Genomic DNA, 20,088 nt, shown 5'->3' with positions numbered 1-20,088 from the left:
CCTGCTGAGATGACAGGTACTTTGAACTACCCCTAAAGCCATGGCACCTGCAGATCCAGCAACTTCCAAAGTGGAAAGAGGAGGAGGAAGCCAAGGCCACATGGAGATCTCGGTGCTTCAGTTCACAGAAGGTTATTAGTGAATTTCAAATCATTGTTATTATTTATTCATTTAGCTGATGCTCTTCTCAAAAGCATCTTAAAATTATTTATCCATCTGTACAGCAGGGTAATTTTTACCAAAGTGATTAAGGGTAAGTATCTTCATTGTGGTGCTACAGCAAGAGTCAGGATTCAAACCTGGGCCTTTCAACTGCAGGGCAACAGCTCAAACCACTATACCACTTGTTGGCCCTTATGGGGGCCACATGGAAAAGCAGTGAAGTAAACCTGGCATTAGGCAGCTGTGAGGCAGGTAGAGAAGGTATCTTGACTTCTAATTGAAAGACCTGGGCTGAGATCTCATCTCTTGCTATAGTACCCTTGATCGAGATACTGACCCTAAATTGATGCAGTAAAAATGACCTAACTGTATATAGAAGTAAAACATTGTAAGGAGCTTAATATACAAACCTAACATTCTGCATATTTCCAAATGGTGAAGCGTTCTTAATGGAATGCCGTAAGATATTTGCCAAGGGCCTTCTTGTCCAAAATTGAAGTGGAGTTGGAGATAGAGAAACTGGAAATGAAGGATTTAAGTGTGTCCTTAAATCATCTCTAGAGGGGCTACAGTGTTTTTCATGGCCAAACAGACCAGAGGGAAATGGGAGGTGTCAGGGACACGGTTGAGATAATCTGCCAACCTGCCTTCCTTGGATGTGGCCAGAGCTTGATACCGAGGAGGAGACAGGGGAGTGGTGCAGAAAGGTTCGCTTTACATTTTAAGTGGGCAGCTAAATTATTTTGTGGCACACTCATTTACTCCTGGACACAGAGAAATCCAACGGGGAATGGCCATTTCCCTTGCAGACGCCTGACGGTCAAAGAGCGGTCGATGTTAATCCAGACATCTGCAGGCACAAGTACATCTGAAGCGCATTAGAGGCGTAGTTGAGACCCACAGGGAACCATCAATGGGGCGAAACAGCAGGAACATCATAAAGTTTGTAGTTTGGTTGAACATAATAAAGAGAAGTCAGTTGTTGCAAGTCTTAAAATGCAAAGATCTGAGCTCACTTTTCAGAAGTCGGTGCACCTGTACATCCGCACTACCTTACAGTAAAAGATAAGACACGTACATTGGTGAATACATCCCCAGTGGCCCACATTTTTGGCCTGATGCTTCAACATGGAGGACTTCTGTCTAACTTCTCAGGAAGGCCAACTTGGCCCAATTCTGGGTTTCTCTGTTCTTTGGGATGAGGCGGAGGCTCTGCTGTTGACCACAGCTGCGTCCAACTGTCATTCCCTGCAAACCACACGTTCATCATTCTCACTTGCTGGCCCATTTTCCTGTAGATAGAGCTATGATCCATGATCTTTGGGTGAAAAACAAGCCATTGGCTCATTAGGATATGCATCACGTGGCCCCTGACTTAATGATGCCCTTGGACCCTGTCTCCTGGGTGGCCAACATCAGTGTGATGTGAAGGCCTGGTGAAAACAGCACTCACTGAGCTTCTCTTCATCCAAACCCCCAACAACCTCTCTGCAATAATTCCAAAGGGATTTGTTTGCATAGCAATATTTAATTATGAGTATTATGCTTAGTAAACTAGCTTACTAAGTAAAATAGTCTACAAAGTTAACAATACCCTAAAGAAACATGAAATTCATTATCATTTGGATAGACCGCATCAAACCCGATTAAACACTTCCACACTTTAATAATAATTATGCTCATTAAGACACTATTCATTAACAATCCTCTGACTAAACTGTAAGTGTAACCAGGAAGTCCATCCATCAGAATAGGATTGTCCCTTAAATGATAATTATAATAAACATAATTTCACAGCACCAATAAACAATTTACAAGAATTAACTAATAACCTTTAAACAATAATTATACACTCGTTATGAGCAATGTCCTATGGGACAACTGAGAAGAGTGTGAACACAGTCATGGTCCGACTGGTGATATGGTCACACGGTTTAGTGATGTTGCTTTGATTTAATTCAATTCTTGATGACTACTGTAGGGCAGAAAATACTGGGGCTCAGACGCGGGGAAAAACACATGTCTAAAAATAGCTCTTAATAACAATTTATAATGCTCTGGACTCCAAAACTGCCTGGGATTACATACCGTTCAAAACCGTCTGAAGCTCTAAGCATTACATGTATAATTCCAGGCCTAAAGAAGCGATCAGAAAGCCACCGCAATTCAGCTCGTAAAAAGCTGCGCTCGCCACATCTGCCGGCACACCACGGCCGCTGTTTACCGTTATCTGCTCGAGGCTAATTGAGTTCCACTGCTTCTGCAGATACCAAAGGCAAGCAGACGGGTGTCATGGGACCAGGATGAGGGAAAACAGCAGATATCTCTTTCCAAGATATGTAAAGGCAATCAGAAAAAAATTACATTTTCATTGGTTTTAGCAGACTTTACCTTTTTATTTAAAGCCAAACATATATATATGTCCTGGGTGTGTCCCCTCCCCCTCCGGCCTTACGCCCTGTGTTGCCGGGTTAGGCTCCGTGACCCCGTATGGGATAAGCGGTTCTTAAAGTGTGTATATATGTGTGATGTATATATTTATATATACACGTATATACATATATATAATTCAACACTTTCATGATTTTTTCATTGACATTTACTTAGTCGTTCACATGTTTGATGTTGAGTTCCTAAAAGCAGATCATTGCCAGGTTGACAACTGTCTTCACATATTGCAGGTCATGCGACCATGAGCAAGAGAAATGGTAGTGAACCAAAAACCCCTTGGGCTGTCAAATGGGTTCACCAAGGCAGAACTCTCAGTCACAGCTCTGGTGTTATACCTGAAACATAATTTTCCAAAGCTTTAATTTTAATGAATAGAATGCTACACCAAAGACAACAGCAATTCAGTTAAGTTCTTAAGAGCTTATTTATTTATTCAGCTGAGCCCTTTCTCAAAAGTAACTCACAGCTATGTACTCATTTATACAACCAGATAATTTTTACTGTATCAGTTCAAGATAAGTCCACTGATCAAGGGTTCTACAGCGGGGTGGTGGGAATCAAACCTGGGACCTCGATCTACAACCAGCATCTCAAACCACCATGCTACCCGCTGTGCCCATAGCAGCTGACACACCATGCTGCACCCCATCTCACACATACACAAAATTACAATTTTCCTTTAACCTCTTCTAATAAAACCGAGAGAGCACCCAGTTTGCCCCTACCACAGTTTTACCGCACTTCACTGAACAAGTTTTGCCTGGGTCTCTCTAGGATCCCTCTAGAACACAATAGCAGGGCTTCTGTCCCCAGCAGCTGCGCCCAGATGGATGTAAACGCTCAGCACAAATCGAGAAGTGGCGCGTGGCCACACAATGGAGTCAGAAGTCGGCTTTCAGTGAGTTCACACAATAAAACGTGATTAATATGCATTACGAGCCATTAATCACGCAGAGCGCTGTGGAGATGGATCGGCTCTGATAAACCTCCTGCTTCCGAGGAAATATTCTGCACGGGTGTTTTATCACATTCTCATCCTGCAAGCGGTGCTCCTTTCACGGGAAAACCGCCCCTGCTTCTGAAGGCAAAATATCGCTGATGCATGTAAGACTATCCCACAAAACCAAAAGAAAATTTGCAAAGATTTTTTTTAAAATGACTAATCACATCAAGATGTTTCGGGGGATGTCAAGAGTTCATCCGACCAGGACTGTGTCATGTCTGGAAATGGGAATTGGCTCCTGGAAAGTGAGGTGTGTGTTAAAGGAGGGTGCAGCTTGCAAGTGGAAATGGACATACGTCCATGGGGACACAGATGAAGGGACTTACGTTTGATCACTAATAAAACTGAGAAAAATACAAATATGCAACATGCACCCAAACACACACAAGCCATGAAACTCAGCTGGACATAGGAGTGAAGGGTACAGCTGGGTAAGGAAGGATAAACATGCGAGGGCAGGCGGGACGCAGTCGCAGCGAGGCACTCAAGACTGTGGGTGGGGTGTCCTTTGCAGAAAGTTCCCACAGAGGAACAGAGTCAAACCAGAGTGTAATACTCTGGTCCTCAACGGCTGACTCATGTCTGCTTGAGCAGATTACTGTGGAAGCTGCTTTGCCCACTTCGCCTTTCAGGTGGGTTGAAGATTCGCAGATACTGCAGTTTCATGTTTCAGTTTGTGGGTAAAAATTCCCTGCTTGGGACGCCTTGGACGCTCAACTTGAAAGCTGTGTCTTTATGTAAATCGGGCTGGGTCAACAGCCGATCGGAAGTTTCCTTTCAAAAACCCTTAAGAATAGTCAGGTAGGAACAGAAGTGTACCTGTGATTGGTTTTAGTGTGAGTTATAAGGGGGAAACGACGCTGGGAATAACCAGATCCGAGGCCGCTGCAGGGGGCGGTTCGGAGGGCGCAGCCAATCTGCTTACGGGTGAAACGGTGGAGTTTCAGAAGCCAGTCGGGAGCCCGACTCGCATGCCGCCCTGGAGAGAGGACTTCCTCTGAGCAGCCGCCTTGCGCCCTCCATGCTACCACCAGCCAAGAACAAAGGGAGCCCGAGGGGGGTGGTAGAAGGAGGTGGAGGGGCTAGAGGGGCTGGAGGGGATCAAAGTAGCTCCTACCGCACTTAATCGTCAGCAAGCAGTATCTCCTGTGTACAGAGCCCTGCAATCACATCCATGGCGGCATTCTTTACTGATTGTACCCGCTTTCACAACTCACGGAGGTGGATCCTGTAGCTATACTTATGATATTACACATAGGAAGGGAATCTACTTGGACCTACAAGTCCACGGAATCTATCTGCTGCTTTGCAGTACTGCCTTCTAGATAAAGCACCGTTTGGAAGGTCCATTTGACCACAGGCCGTAGTGGCTGGGTAACATACAAAGCACGGAGTACGGAGGACTAACCGTGACCACCAGGGTTCCAGAGTGAAGTGCCAAAGGAAGATGGTAGGGTGGTTAGGGTAATTCCAATCGCACTGCACCACCACAGTAATCCGTGTCACTGCGGTTCTGGGCTAACAGTGAGAACATGCACCAATGCTAGCGAGGTGCCCAAGGTCCGACCGCTTGCGTGAGGGCGCATTGCTGAACCCTAAACAGACTGACATTAAGCCACAGCATTACAAAAGCCAGTGGTTTCCATGCAACCCGGTCTCCTCTGGCTCGTCCCTTTACTCTCCTCTGTTTAAAAAAACATGCGGTTTGTAGCCCTTGCGATCCAGAGCGGCCGAGTTCAGTCCCGGCCGCGGCCTTGCGTAGCGACCAGCTGATGCAATGGTGCTGAAACGCACCTCCACCACACCCCAGCTCACCAGCGGTGTGGCGCAAGGTGCTGGCAATGGCAGGAATGACCTGTTGTGGCATCAGTCATGATCTGCAGCTTTCGGGCGGACGATCATACGGTCCGGACCCTTTGATTACACGCGTTTGCAGAGTTTTCGAGCTACCACATTCCTTTGCCCTTTGCCGTCTGAATATTTTGTGACCACAAATACTTTCACAAAATATTCCCCCCTTGCTTTAAGGCATTCTCTTCGGCCAGCCAGTGCGAGGGGGAAATAGCACACGGCCCTTAGTCTGCCGTAAACCATAGAATGCATTCATGGCTCACCGCAGGCATTTATTAGGGCGGAGGCATCAATGAACAAAGTCAACAGGAGGAACAGGGGTCTTGAGTGGTCAGCAACCCAGTAGAAGGTCCTTGAAAGCGTGCGCAGACCATGTTTTGCCCCCATCAGCCTGTGCTCATGTTGATTCCTCATGAAGTGTGACAGCATGGTGACAAAGCAAAATTCAATGCGGGCATGAAGTCGGCACTCGCGTGTACCTGTATGTTAGGTAGGTGGAAAAGAAAGTCGAGAAGAAAAAAGAAGTCCTACGCCCCCATGAAGACATGCTGGTGGGTTGGAAATTGGTAAGAACTCAATGGTAGAAGGAGAAAGAAAGAAGAAAAACAAGGGCAGTGGGGGGGATCACAGGCTTCTTTATTCACACCATATGAACAACACACGCAGAGCTTTCTCTTTGTTCATCACGAGTGTTGGAACAACAAAATAGAAGAGAACCTTGAGGCTTTGAAATGAGATGTAAAGGTCCGTTACTGACAAACTGTTGCATAAAATGCTCTGCACTTGTACAACGTCAAATGTTTCAGCCACATTCACTTCAGTACAACTCAGTATTTCACCCAAGTGGAAAAGGTGTGTGTAGCAGGTGGGAATGTTAAGTCAAGTCAAAGTGGCTGTATTGACATTTAAACTGTATACAGCTGGTACAATATACAGTGAAACGAAACAACGTTCCTTCAGTACCATGGTGCTACATAAAAAACAACACAAAGCCAGGGTGTTACCAGGGTGTGAGCTGTGTTTAGCAGCAGAGAGCAGTGAGAGGAGAGGAGGTTTAAGCAGGCCGAGTAAAACACCATGGTGTGATAAGAAATGACAGGATAGGCCTGGTGTTCCTCAATTGTTTCCCATGGTAAAAATGCCTTGTACCTCCCTGCCTGTGCATTCTGGCTCCGCCAGACACATAAGGTATCTACCACACTAAACTACCGTGTTCCTCAGAGCCGAGCTCTTAAAAATGGAAGAAAACACAGTTCTCACAGCGATACTTAGGAGAATTATCACCTTGTAACCAAAGGTCCTGGGTTCGAAATCGTGTTGCTGTAGTACCTTTGATCGAGTTACTTATCCAGTAATGATACAGTAAAAATGGCCCAGCTTCAAAAATTTTAATTTACCCTTCAAAGAAAGGTATATTACTTTAAGTAGCTTAGTGTACAAACATTTTATGTGGGGAAAACTGTCAGATAAAAACCATAACAATCACACACACACACACACATTGACTGAAACCTCTTGTCCCAAGCGGGGTCGTGGTGAGCCGGAGCCTAAGCCGGCAACGGAGAGCATAAGGCTGGAGGGGGAGGGGACACACCCAGGACGGTACACCAGTCCATCGCAAGGCACCCCGAGCAGGGCTCGAGCCCCAGACCCGCCGGAGAGCGGGACCCGGCCAAACCCGCTGCACCACCACGCCCCCCTGTATATGACACATATCCTCAGTTAAAACTCTACATATTATTTTGGGGAATTTACACTGACTCTTTCTTCAGTATAAAGAAAGTTTCTTACCCAAAAGGCACAAAGACAACAAGGTATCATAGCCTGTGGGAATGTACCCTGAAGAGTTAACTGTTCCTCATTTTTGAGGAGTAAAATAGAATAAAGTAAAGAAAACGTGCACACAAAAACACTACCAATCATTCCCTCAATACTCTCTCTCTCTCACACACTCACACACACACACACACACACACACACACACACACACACACACACACACACACACACACACACACACACAATATATGGGAGGCTCATGAAGAGCAGTGATAACCCCTCTGCTGCAGAGCAGTAAATCCTTGGGGCTTGTCGCACGCTCAAGGGCTGCATTAGCACCATAGCAGCAGTAAAAAGCTCAGACAGGGTCAAATATCGAAATACTTATTACTCTGTACACCAAAATAAAACCTAACGAGCAGGTAATATACTGTGAACTTGTGTTTTACACACTCAATCTACCATCCTGAGTTCTCGGCCTGAAGGAAAAGCAAACAAAACAAGTTGTTGGTGGCGATAACGACGCGTAGCTGAAATGCTAACACATTAGCAACCGACTCAGAAAAAACGTGATCGTCACAGTGTGGTCAAGGAGCTGGAGTCGCTGTGAACAGGCAAACGTCCCACGGGTGACACTGCCGTTGTACCAGTGAGAATGGAGCGCGACCCGAACGTCGTTCACTCAACCGACACGGATGAAGATTAAAGCTGTGCACTTGCAGCGAATACGGAATCTAAAAACCAAATCAAAGCAAATTCCCCTAATTGTGGAATGGCGCCAAAGGGCGCCGGGTTGGCGTACGGAGGGGGGCCACAGATAAGGCCTCCTGTCGAGTTGCGCGCAATCAAAAGGATGATAGCGGGATGGCGGGGGGCACAGCTGCTAGAGAACCAGAGTTCTGCCCGTTCGGAGCTCAGCGGGGGGCACTCTTGTACCCTTCGGAAAGCGCTGGTGAAAACGAACCCAGCAGGTCCCCAGCAGCACAAATGGGACAAAATGACACATTTGTAAGGGTCGATGTGAAGAAATGCCAGAGAGTAAGGTGTGGGGCACAATGAGCCGTGATTCTACCTCTTTGAGGCCAGTGAGGCCGGTGTCTTTGAGGCACCAAGTCTCCAGATGCTGGTTCCAACGACATGGGGATCATCCAGGCCTTCCGTGAGTGTGGAGTAAAGCAGGACTTTATTCATCTACCTTTGAGCTGTCCCCTTTGCTGGCAGCTTTGACAAGGGGCTCTTAGGGTTTACAACACTCAACCACAGATATAAGCACAGTAATAAAAAACACATAAATTTATTTCAGGACTCCAATGACATTCAAAGTCAAGCATATACACACGACACCTCACAATGATAGACAAAAAAATAAAATTTCCAATAATGTTTATTTCAATGTGAAATTTTTTGAAATATTTTATAATAGTTTGGTTTGACTAAACCCAACTGATAAAACATTTTTATCAAATGGTCACTTGTGCCCACTGGCCAACAAGTTGCCCACTGCTGGTTTACAACTAAGGACCCAGCAACAAGGAAACCTCACAACTGACCAGAATGTTGTTGGTTCAAGTCCTAGAAACAAGAATTCCTTTCGGAGGGAGGTATTCAAACTTGTTTTTCACATAATATTTACCTAGACACAGAAAATGGAATAACCTTGCAGTCTCTCACTTGAATATGTGTTTGATTTCAGCAACGGAATGGTAATTACCCTGTATCTTGTGAGGGATAATGAAGGCTGAATCCAGAAAAGTAATAAACAGACATTTAGCTCTCAAGTCAGTATAATGGCAGCAGGGTTTGCATGGAGGCTTCCTCCCTTTTATGTAACAGGTTTTGTTTTTGTGCAGCTGTTTACCACCCTGTTCCTCTCTGGTGGTCTAAAGAGCTGTGATCACCACCAACATCTAGTTCCCTCAAAATGTTGCTGAGTCTGGGTCACACCACCATGCACTGGGGAATATCCCTAAACTGTATTGGTCCACTACCCAGCCCTATGACTGAGACCACCCCTTCCTGCATCACAGTGCAAGATACAGTTTCATTGCAGTCCATAAGCCACACCCACATCCTTACATGATTAGCACTATTTATTTGCTAAAAATTATTATTTTTAATTTATAACTAATAGCTTTCATTTTATTTTCCTAATTATTTTGTTAAAAAAAAACCTTTTGCACAGCTTACTGCTTTACAGTTTTTTCAATTAAAATACAGTGGCAGAGGACACCAGTGTGTAACCTAGCCTTTGAACCAACATCCCACCGTCTCAGTCTGACCAGTATAATACTCGCTATTAGGGACTAAGCAATGCAAACATCCAATCTCTTATTTTTTCATTGAAAATGAAAATGTCTAAGACATTGGAATGCATATGTAATGCTTAATTGCTATTCAAAATGGATTAAAAAGGACATAATAGACACAACACATAACATACTGATGATAACACCCAGTAAAAAAAAAAATCTTGCTAACATCTTTATTATAATGCAAACGTGGTGTGCCAGCTTTGACAAAAGTGTAAAGAAGTTACAGAAATAATAAAAAAAAAAACAATAACTTTGGCAGGAACTCCTCCAGATAGTGCGATACGTACCTCAATCTGAGAGCTGTTGTCGCTGTCCTCCTCTGACAGCAGGCCAGGGAGCCGTTCTGAACCTGTGCCATCCTGGCCCTGCTCTTGATCCTCATCCTGGCCTTCATCTTGGTCCTGGTTGGCCCGGTTGCTGTCCATGGACTTGAGAGAGGGCACACCCCTTCTCCACCGATGGCTGTACAGTTGCACATCCACCAAGGGTGAATCCTCCACCTGGGCAGGCTCATGAAGATACGTGTATGGGACCCCTAGAGAGGGCAGAAGTTGCTCAGGTCAGAAAGTATAACACATGCAGGGGTCAAATGGGTTTAACACTATTAGGGTTTAAAGGTGGTGCGGCACGTTTGTTTCCACAGAGGTCAGCAATCCTGCTTTTGGTAAGATCAGTGCATATGCATGTGTTCCAGACCTGTTCCATCCTCATTATAGAGATAGATAGATAAATTATTTCAATTAAGAAAATAATTTGCTCTGATGAGTACTTGGACACAATGAAAACCTGAATGCAAACCGGCCCTCGAGGATGGGGACAGATTGTTCGAACTTACTGAGTGCACATTCACCAATCTAATCTGGTATTATAACTTAGAACAGGACCGCAAAGCAGCCACAAGCTACAGTAAGTACACTAGGAAAGGCACTATAAAAGAATCACAGCAGAAGGAGTGTAGCACAGCATTCAATTTCAGTTCAGTTCAGTTAATTTTCAGAGCAGTCTTCTCACTAAAGTGATGCAGAGTGCCGAACAATGGGTGAAACAAGACAGTTACAGAACAGAGACAATGTGTGGCTGAGTTGGTCGAGATAGTCGGCTGGCAGTTGAGGAGAGGAAAACAAAAAAACACCCAGCTACAAAGAAGGGGTGAAAAATAAACCTCTGGTGGTACAGGTGCTATTGCCTTCCCACCTTTCCTGGGCATCCTAATGCGGTAATAAAGAATCTGTGTAGACATGTCTATGGCTGAAAGACCAATATAGCAAGCAGTTCAGAGTGAGAATCCCTGGTCCAGTCCCAGGTTGTTGATTAAACGTGGTTAATGAGCAGCACACTGATATTAAACTGACCCAGTGTCTTGCTCCTTCACGATGTGACAACGGCACAGCAAAGTGAATCCGACCGACTCCTCTCACAACAGCGTTTATGGATGAAGTTTGAAAAACTGCAATAAAGTGAACAGTCCAAAAGGGCACAGCATACAGTTACAGTAAGCTGGAGAATTACTGCTGAGGGCTCCACTCTGACCGAAGGCCATCATCTTCAGCATCTTTCAAAACACATTCCAAGAAATATGAAGCACACCAGTGTTGACACTGTGGTCATCTCATGGATCGCAATAGAACTGGCAAATTCCGTTTGGCAAAGGTAGGCGTTTGGCCAGGACAAATATCCGCGCTGAAAAGTATCTGGAGTTACTGGCCAGACTTCCACACACCCCTTTTTCACCTTTCAGCAGAAATCCTTCTTTCTCTGGTGTTAGCCGCCACATGCTGCTCTGTATCAGAACATGTCCAGTTCAATGTTTTCATTTGAGGTTACTGCATAGCTATACAGTTAACTGCTGGTTTCCCATTTCTGGACTGCTTTCACTTGCTTTCTCTGCTGGAAGTCATGTCCCAACTTGTCCAGCTCTGTCGCTGCAGGCAAGGCTCACCTTTCCTTCTGACTAACTAGCATATCCATTTTCTTTGGTGCCAATGGGACTGCTAGGATACAATGGGGAAGACAATTAAAATTAATTCTACAGGGATGAGAAATCGAGGAGGAGATGCAAACTATTTGGCCCCCACTTCTCTCAGATGAGCACCTCCTATCCGTTGACTGACCCCGTCGCCCTGAGGCAGATCCGGGTCATGTGGACCTCACTGCTTTTCCCACCGCAGAACAGACAACAACCCTTTAACGCTATTCTCATCTTTCTGAGCGAGTTAAAGTTACAATATTAAGAATTTTTAAAAAAGGATGGCCCAAGGGTATTATGTAACGTTCCATAAGTTCAGCAATGCACCATAAATGGGCTGCTGAACTGATTTCTCAGGTCAAACGCAGTTTAACAAAATGTTCTAAAATCCTTTGGCGAGCAGGTCAAAACGGACCCCTCATGAAGCCACCCAAGAAAAACACAGAAGAACAAAAAAGATGGGTCTACCAATTTTCAATTTCCTGAAATATGAACTGATTAAATCTAGATTGTAGCTGGTATGAGGCCATACAGAGCAGTTTATTACTACCTTAAAAAAAGTAAGATTTTTAAAAAATCTGAAACAAGTCATTACTTGTTTTTCTACCATTGTAAGTGCAATATTATTTTTATTCTTGGGCCACGCAAAAGTGAATGATGCACTACAGGTATCGAACTGAACGCTGTGCCGGGGATTTCAGACCTTTGTTGTCAAGGATACAAGAAGCAGCAAGGAGAAAAATCCTCCGTGGTTTGAGTGTGAGATGGAAATGCCCAATTTAATTTCGGCAAGCCTATAACGGGATTTTGGCCACACGGGCCCAAAAACTACTGTGTTATGAAAGGATTCCCAACTGAAAAGGATATAACACTGAACACCTGTGTCTTATGCTGGGTAATACTCAATATGTAAGGGCAGGAAACTAAATGAAGGACATGAAACCAAGGGGAAATCAGTCATCAGGCCATCAGTAACATAGTTACTGAAATGATAATAACTCTACTGCTCCTATACACACATTCACTATACAGGAAGAAACAACAAATAGCAAGAATAATGAATCAAAAGACCTGAGCTGAAATGCAGACGTTTGCGACGCGTGTAGAGGGATTTTAAAAATGGGAATGCGGACGCAGGTGTTTGGGATGAAAACTTGTTCTCGGCAACGTTCCCCAGGAGAACTGAATGAATCGATGGGCCTAATGCAGAAAAACCCTGAGAGTCCTGCACCGCAACCCCATGATTGACTGCTGGCCTTGTATGATGTTGGCCCCTCTAATTGCTATTCTGATCTCACGCCTGTTGCTCCTTGTGCCTGGAGCAATAGCTGGACCTCCCCCTACCTCTTCTTCTCCTCTGCAGGGGGTGAAGTTCATTAGCATGGCCCATAGAGAATACAGCTGTGCTCCCCCTCAGAGTCACCCTGGCTTATTCAAGCCCAGAAGACCCTTGGTTGGTTCCCGGAAGTGCCCTTCATACCCCCCGCTTCCCCACACCAGTCTTCGAATTCTAAAATCTGGAGTCGAACACGAACGTGATTTCCCAGCAGCCCCGTGCGCTGGCTGCCCAGATGAGTCAGCAGCACCACCTGCTTCAATTCCGCCCTGTGGCTCACCTTTCCCTTCTCTGTGATTCTCGCGCACAAAGCACATTCCTCCCGCCTGACTGGGAGTTCGATTTAAATAACAGCAAAGCGCAGTAAAAGTTCGGCTGCCGCGGCGCACCACAAACACCATCAGCGCGAGCCAAAATTTCTTCCACATCTGGATGATTAATCTTCACCTATCTGGCCTCTTCGTTTGGGGTTCAGAGAAATGTGCAACGTCAGGCTTCCCCATTAAAGGCAGGAGGAACAGCTCTCTGCCTCCATCTGGTCAAGGTCTAGCAAGAGACTAGATCCGGTTAATCTCGGCCTATCTGCGGTGAGTGAAATGAGGGTTGGACACCCAGAGCGCATCCTGGCAGGGGCCTCGGATGGGAATGCCAGTCCATCTGGAGGCGCCGCAGCAGCCATTCATTGCCTCTCACTGCACAAGCAGCCTGGCGAATCCTTATGTCCTGCAGCCTGAGCGCAACCTCCTTCAGTGAGGCACCTCCAGCGCTGGCAGGGAATTCCAGGGTGGTGGGCAGAACAGAGAGATTCACCCCCCAGGGCTAAGATAACTGAAACGGCAGGTGAATCTATGTCAGCAAAAGTGACACTGAACACAAATCTGCCTGTAATGGTACATTATTATTATTATTATTAGCAGGAGGTGAGATTCAAACCTGTGACCTCAAAACCCAAAGTCAGCAGCGCTAAACACTACGCCACCTGCTGACCAAGACAGCAACATGTGTTAAATATCAGCAAAAGTACAAGTAAACATAGCCTTTGGTCAAAGAATAAGATGACACATTCAAGGATGGAAGTGCCATTAACTCGCATCAGACTCGTGCACAGTTTCCAAGGCCGGGGAGGACCCGAAGTGGTTTACCAGAGCCTTGTTCTGTTTATGGGGTAAAAATACAGGAAGAAACATGTAAACTCCAGAGAGCCTGAGCTGGAGTCAAACCTCATAACAACCGAGCAACTCGAAGCTATGAGGCATTGGCTTTACTTGCTGTTCCACCAGCTCCTATAAAATCTCCTTTATCCACCAACAGGTCCTTTTCCCCTTATAGTCCAGCACAGACGCCTCTGTAGCTGCACAACTATTTACACTTCCCGTCATTCTGGTATATTAATTACAACTATTTATAGTCTATAACCACTCTTGCTTCTAGGGCTGCTACACTGCTACATAAACCATAAGGATATATAAACAATTACAATGGAAGAATGCTGAGTTGTAAAGGAGTACTTTGCTATATTATATATTTTCAATAATTTAAGTCATTACTTATGTTGAAATTATGCTAATATAGATTAATAATATAAATATGTTACAGTATTATAATTATAGTTGGTCCCCAATTTACGATGGGGTTACGTTCTGTGAAACCTATCATAAGTTGAAAATATTGTAAGTCGAAAATGAATTTAATACACCTAATATACATCTCTGTGTGAGAGACTGGGAGATGCGGATCACTGCCGCTGCCCAGCATCGCAAGAGAATATCGCACCGCACATCAGCTACCCGGGAAAAAAAATCAAAATTCGAAGTACAGTTTCTACTGAATGTCTATTGCCAGCTCACTGTCGTAAAGTCAAAAAAATTGTAAGTCGAACCATCGTAAATCGGGGACCACCTGTATTTTCATGCTGTGCAATTTTTGCTTTCGTTTCAAATTTTTTTCTGGCTAGCTATTTTAAACGAAAAGTAACTTATAGAGAATCACAGACTTCAGGAGAAGTTTCAGACCGAGGATCCAAAAAGCTGCTATACCCTTCAGCAACGTTTCCTGGCCCAGTAAATATCCAGCTGTATATTACCATAACATGTGGCAGCTGTAGTCCATAAAAAAAATGTGATAAAGAAAATAAAGGAGCAGATTAGAAAATAAAACAAAAGCTCTTCCTGGATTTAATGATGAGTTCAAAACCTATTTCAGCTCATGCAGGTAAATTAAAAACAGACCTGACTGGAATCTGCCTGTTTATTTGCAAAAACACCCGTGCTGAAGGCGGTACCTCTGTGTGGTTCTAATGATCATGACTTCAATTTTCATTATAGATACAGGAGTCATAGGAAATGGCACAAAAAACCATTTAAATTACCTTTTATCCTTTTATCCTGAAAATAATTCTTAAATATTTGGCAAGAAAAAAAACGTCTTACTGCTGTGGCCTACACCAGAAATCCCCTCCACAGAACAATATCGGCTCACTGAGCTCTCTAATTTACCACTAGAAAAGTGAACATTTGACCTGCATCATAACTTGAATGAATTCTGTGCGATCTGACTGTGCTATACAACCACTTCTACTTAACACTGAAACCTGTTGAAATTGCACTTTATTATATTATATCTGCATGTATTTTCCTGGTACCCATGTGTTTTTGTGCCTACTGCTGTCTGTGAATTGCAAAAACAAAGTAAAAACTAATAGAAATGTTTAATCCCAATTATGATATGAATTATGATATAAAAGACAATGCATAAATTTCAGGTAATTTATTTTGATTTATATCACATCCATACCTAATTCACATAATTCAAATGGAACATATTTGTCTCAGCAGATGCTCACATGACATGGGGCACAGAGCCAATCCAAGCTGTATAATCGCCAACTCAGATGAACCTCTGATTTCCAGCAGAACTGAGAGCGCTGTTTGTGGCTAGCAGTGTCGAAACTTAGTGGTTGAGCGTCCGTGCGGTAAATGTCAGCATGAACACACTCGCTGTGACTCATCCTTGTCTTGGCTCGCGCCAGCTAAATGTCACTTAATAATGTTGTTTATATCAGCCAGCTAAATGCGAAAAAAAGTAAGCAATTTTTATAAGCGGTCTCTGCTGATGACCTTAATGACCTTAGAATGTCTGTAACCCGAATCCTGACCATCTGACCCCTTTCTCCCAGTATACTAGACCACCCCCAGGGGGATGTGTACCAACCACCCTCCAAATGCCAAACCCCACTCTCAGCATCACACATCTGTACTTGTGTGTGTGGGGGTAGGTGAAAGGGTACAATCACTTCCTAAGGTCTTGTATACGTGACAACCCTCTGATACAGAAGCTGAGATATTGCCACAGGGTGTAATTCTAGTATAAGCGGTAAAGCACCTCCAGAGAGTGTATCGCTGTCAGGACTTGCAGGGGAGCAGCCTGATGTCAAAGTCGACAATCTGACCATCCCAACCCCTCCAATGAGCTTTCGGGGGGGGGGGGGGGGTTGGAGTAAATCTCCCACCCTGACACTGCTCGGTCACATCAGGCCCCACACAGCGATAGGCTCTCCCAGGGAGAAGAACTATAAGCCTGGATCCACAGATAGCTGGAGGACAAGTGGAGAAAGAAGGAAAAAGGAAGGGTTCCACTACCCCTACAGGGCTGTGTCTCATGTGTCCCAGCAGCCCTATCTGCCTCATCTGTCTCATCCGTTAAGACAACAGACACCGCAAAAACACGAATCACACACACACACACACACACACACACACATTTTCTGAACCGCTTGTCCCATACGGGGTCGCGGGGAACTGGAGCCTAACCCAGTAACTCAGGGCGAAAAGCTGGAGGGGGACGGACACACCCAGGATGGGACGCCAGTCTGTCGCAAGGCACCCCAAGTGGGACTCAAGCCCCAGACCCACCAGAGAGCAGGACCCGGTCCAACCCACCGCGCCACCACGCCCCCCAAATGCAAATCAGTAACTGTTAATTTTTACTTGCATGAAGAGACATAACAGGAGTTTGCTTATATGCAGTAGAAAATAAAACATAGAGTTTTAGAATAATGATGACTATTAGTTACATAAGTGTTGCCTGTACCCATTTATATAGCAGGGTATTCTTACTGTATCAATTCAGGGTGACTTCCTTGAACAAGAGTACTGTGGCAGGAGTGGGATGATGACTCTTTTAATAACGAGCCCTACTGTAACACCTATAATAAAATCTAATGACTAATTTTCTGTAAAAGGCTAATTAAAATGCTCGTGCAGGGCTGTGCTGAAAAGTCGTTCTTTGCAATCTGACAGCGAGCACTTAAAATCGCAAAAGTCATGTATTTCCATCTCAAACGTATGCTAACAAACAGTCACCCAAGCTAATGTTTACCGAGCACATTCGGGCACTTTTAAGGGTCTTGTTCCTTAAAGGCAAATCAAAATAGGTGAAGATTCCCGTTGAGGTTATGGACCAGATGAGGGAAAGCGAATGTCAGGCTTGATGGAGCGCTCAGGAAACTGGAGACATGAGGGGAACCATACCTTACGCCAACTAAAATAATGACAATAAAAGCTGCGCTGTGCTTTTGTCGTCGGCCAAGTGTACATTTCAGATGAAAAGGAAAAGAACTTCATAGGCTTTAAGAGCTGGAGCAGAGATGCCCCTTGTGGCCTGTTTGACTGTGGCAGCCTGGCACCTGCCAGAGACTGGTGAGGCTTACCTGGACAGTCTATTGGGCCAGCACAGGGGTCATGGGGCGAGGACTGAGGGTCGAACTAAGTACAAGGGCAGGGAGTGCGCTGATCATTAGAAGCCAAAAAATCAGACGAAACAAATCCGTGTTGACTCAGCAGAAATCATTTATTTGGCAGCCAGAGAGCTTTAAAGAGTAATTTCTCCAAAAAGTACGACGGCAATAAACCTGGACTCTTTAACGACAGTTCATCAGTCCAGAACGAGCCACTTGTAACCATCATCCTGTCGCGCACTTAACTATTTTACAGGCCTGCCATCAATAACAAGCATTAAAGCCTCACAGCAGGAGTGTCATAATTACAGACACAAACAGCTAAACCAGACAAAAGAAAACACTGAGATTCATCATATGATATCAGAAATGCAAAAAAGATACAAACGAGAGGAGAGAATTTAGTCCACTCTTTTGGATATTATAAATGAATATTGTGAATGAATCAAAAGGCTGTGGTCCATTAGATTTTTTACATATAAGCCATTTTAATTAATCTGAGGAAGACTGTTCCACTTTTCTGTGAAAAAAATGGTCTTACTTTTACTCATGGTCTTATTTTCATCCTAAAGGCCCCCAATTTTACCTGTTTGCAGTCACACGATTTCCATTCATTGGCAGCTGAAAAGCAGCCCTCAAACTCATCATGCTCTTTGTAGCTTGGAATTTTCTAAATCAGAATCATATTTTTTGTCAGTTCCTTTTGCTTGAGAGTAAAGAGATTTAGCCGTGCTTGTTTATCCTTATACTGCAATCCTTTTGTTCATACCAGTAATAATTCTCATCACCGATATACAGGTAGTGTGTTACAGGGGGAGAAAAGGAGGAGTTCTGATGTTGCACTTTAACACATATTGTCAAATCAAATTCTAAAAAACCAGATACACAGTCCTGTGTCCAGCATGATGTATAGCCTCATGGCATAAATATATAATATTTGTGACAAAACGTGGCTGAACACCCTGAATGGCCGTGGAAAGACCAAAACAGAGAAGAACCCACAGACTTTTACTTAAACATAGTACGTAGAATTAAACATAGTGTAATGATGACGTATCATGGTGGAGACTAAGGGGTTGCTCCGCCCCCTCGGTCCTGGCTCCCGCGCGCGCAGGCTGAGATACTTGGCTGTGTACACCTTTTGTGCCTCGCACGTTTTGGAGATTACTTTAATGTTGTTTATTTTATTGTAAGGACAGCTGTGTGAAATATGTCATCCATAGTTGCCTACAAGATATTAAAAAGAAGAGCTTCCTTTTGTCCGTGTCCGTCTGGATTTATATAGTTATACGCCTTTCTGGAATCCACGTGAGGATCTGGGCTAACTCATTAGCCGGATCGTTACAATAGAATTTCATGACACTTGTACACAGTACTTGTACATATGACAATAAACTTGAAACTACAAATTAAAGTAATTACTTTGTTTTTAATCAAGCTGGCATATGCATTTATAGGATACGGGGTTCACATTTTCATCCTCCGACCCTCTTGAGCTGCAAGACTGTATCTGTGTAAGTTATGCTTGAAAGTTTAAATCCAAGCAAGTAAAACAGTTACGAGCCTTGAGAAAAGCATATCACCTGATGATATGTCATGAAAACATTTAGCTCCCAACACATATTATCAATATAATCTAATTCACCCTTGCTACCCTAATCCCTTTAGAACGTGCTTCTACATGCCATGGGTCCAGCTCATTTATCACTAAATCACATTAAAAAAATATATAACGGAAGCGCAGATTTTACATGAATAAAAAAAGAGGTATCACTATAGATGTTTCACACAAACTCTGCATGTCGGGCCACAACGGACAGAATGGCGGGCATGAAGATCATGTTCTGGGGCCTGACTGACACCAGCGTTGACTAACAGGATTCCAAAGGCAGTGAAATTCAACCCGACAGACAAGTGTGAACATGGAACCACACAGTAATGGTCACGCCTGCCCGTCCTGGCCAATTTCATAATGAGGGAAGGAATAAGGAGATGAGAAATGATAAAAGGACAGTTCACACGCTTTGTTGCCACTAATTACACAGTCATAGCACCACACTCCATTCCATGTGGTGAAGTAATTCAGACAGTCACTGAAACTGGCCGGGACATGCCTGGCCATGTGATCCCCCCCCCGGGAACATGGGTCACCCAGTACCATGTGTTGTCATCACAACTGTTGAGCTCAAATGGATGAAATGGTAATATGAGACTACAGAAAACTACGCCCAACTGTTGAGTCCAAATGGATAAAATGATAATGTAGGACTGTGGAAAACTAAACCCAATACTTGAGCTTAAATGGAAGAAACAGTAATGCATTATTTTGCAGAACTATATTTTACAGGATGGTGGTGCAGCGGGTTTGACCGGGTCCTGCTCTCTGGTGGGTCTGGGGTTCGAGTCCTGCTTGGGGTGCCTTGCGATGGACTGATGTCCTGTCCTGGGTGTGTCCCCTCCCCCCTCCAGCATTGCGCCCTGTGTTACTGGATT

At 44.4% G+C, this 20,088-nt stretch overlaps 1 protein-coding gene across 1 annotated transcript in view; it reads right to left on the bottom strand.

Moving 5' to 3' along the window:
- plxdc2b (plexin domain containing 2b) overlaps window positions 1–20,088 on the bottom strand; it is a 122,758-nt gene that overhangs the window by 57,743 nt on the left and 44,927 nt on the right. Inside the window, exon 2 of the mRNA XM_018756852.2 lies at window positions 9,846–10,093. Within this exon, the coding sequence (XP_018612368.1) occupies window positions 9,846–10,093 (248 nt within the window). The remainder of the gene's footprint in view (window positions 1–9,845; window positions 10,094–20,088) is intronic.

This window comes from Scleropages formosus, chromosome 9 (assembly GCF_900964775.1).
Source record: "Scleropages formosus chromosome 9, fSclFor1.1, whole genome shotgun sequence".
Taxonomy (NCBI): domain Eukaryota; kingdom Metazoa; phylum Chordata; class Actinopteri; order Osteoglossiformes; family Osteoglossidae; genus Scleropages; species Scleropages formosus.
Note: the sequence above shows the minus strand (reverse complement) of the source record. Positions and strands in the feature narration are given on the sequence as shown.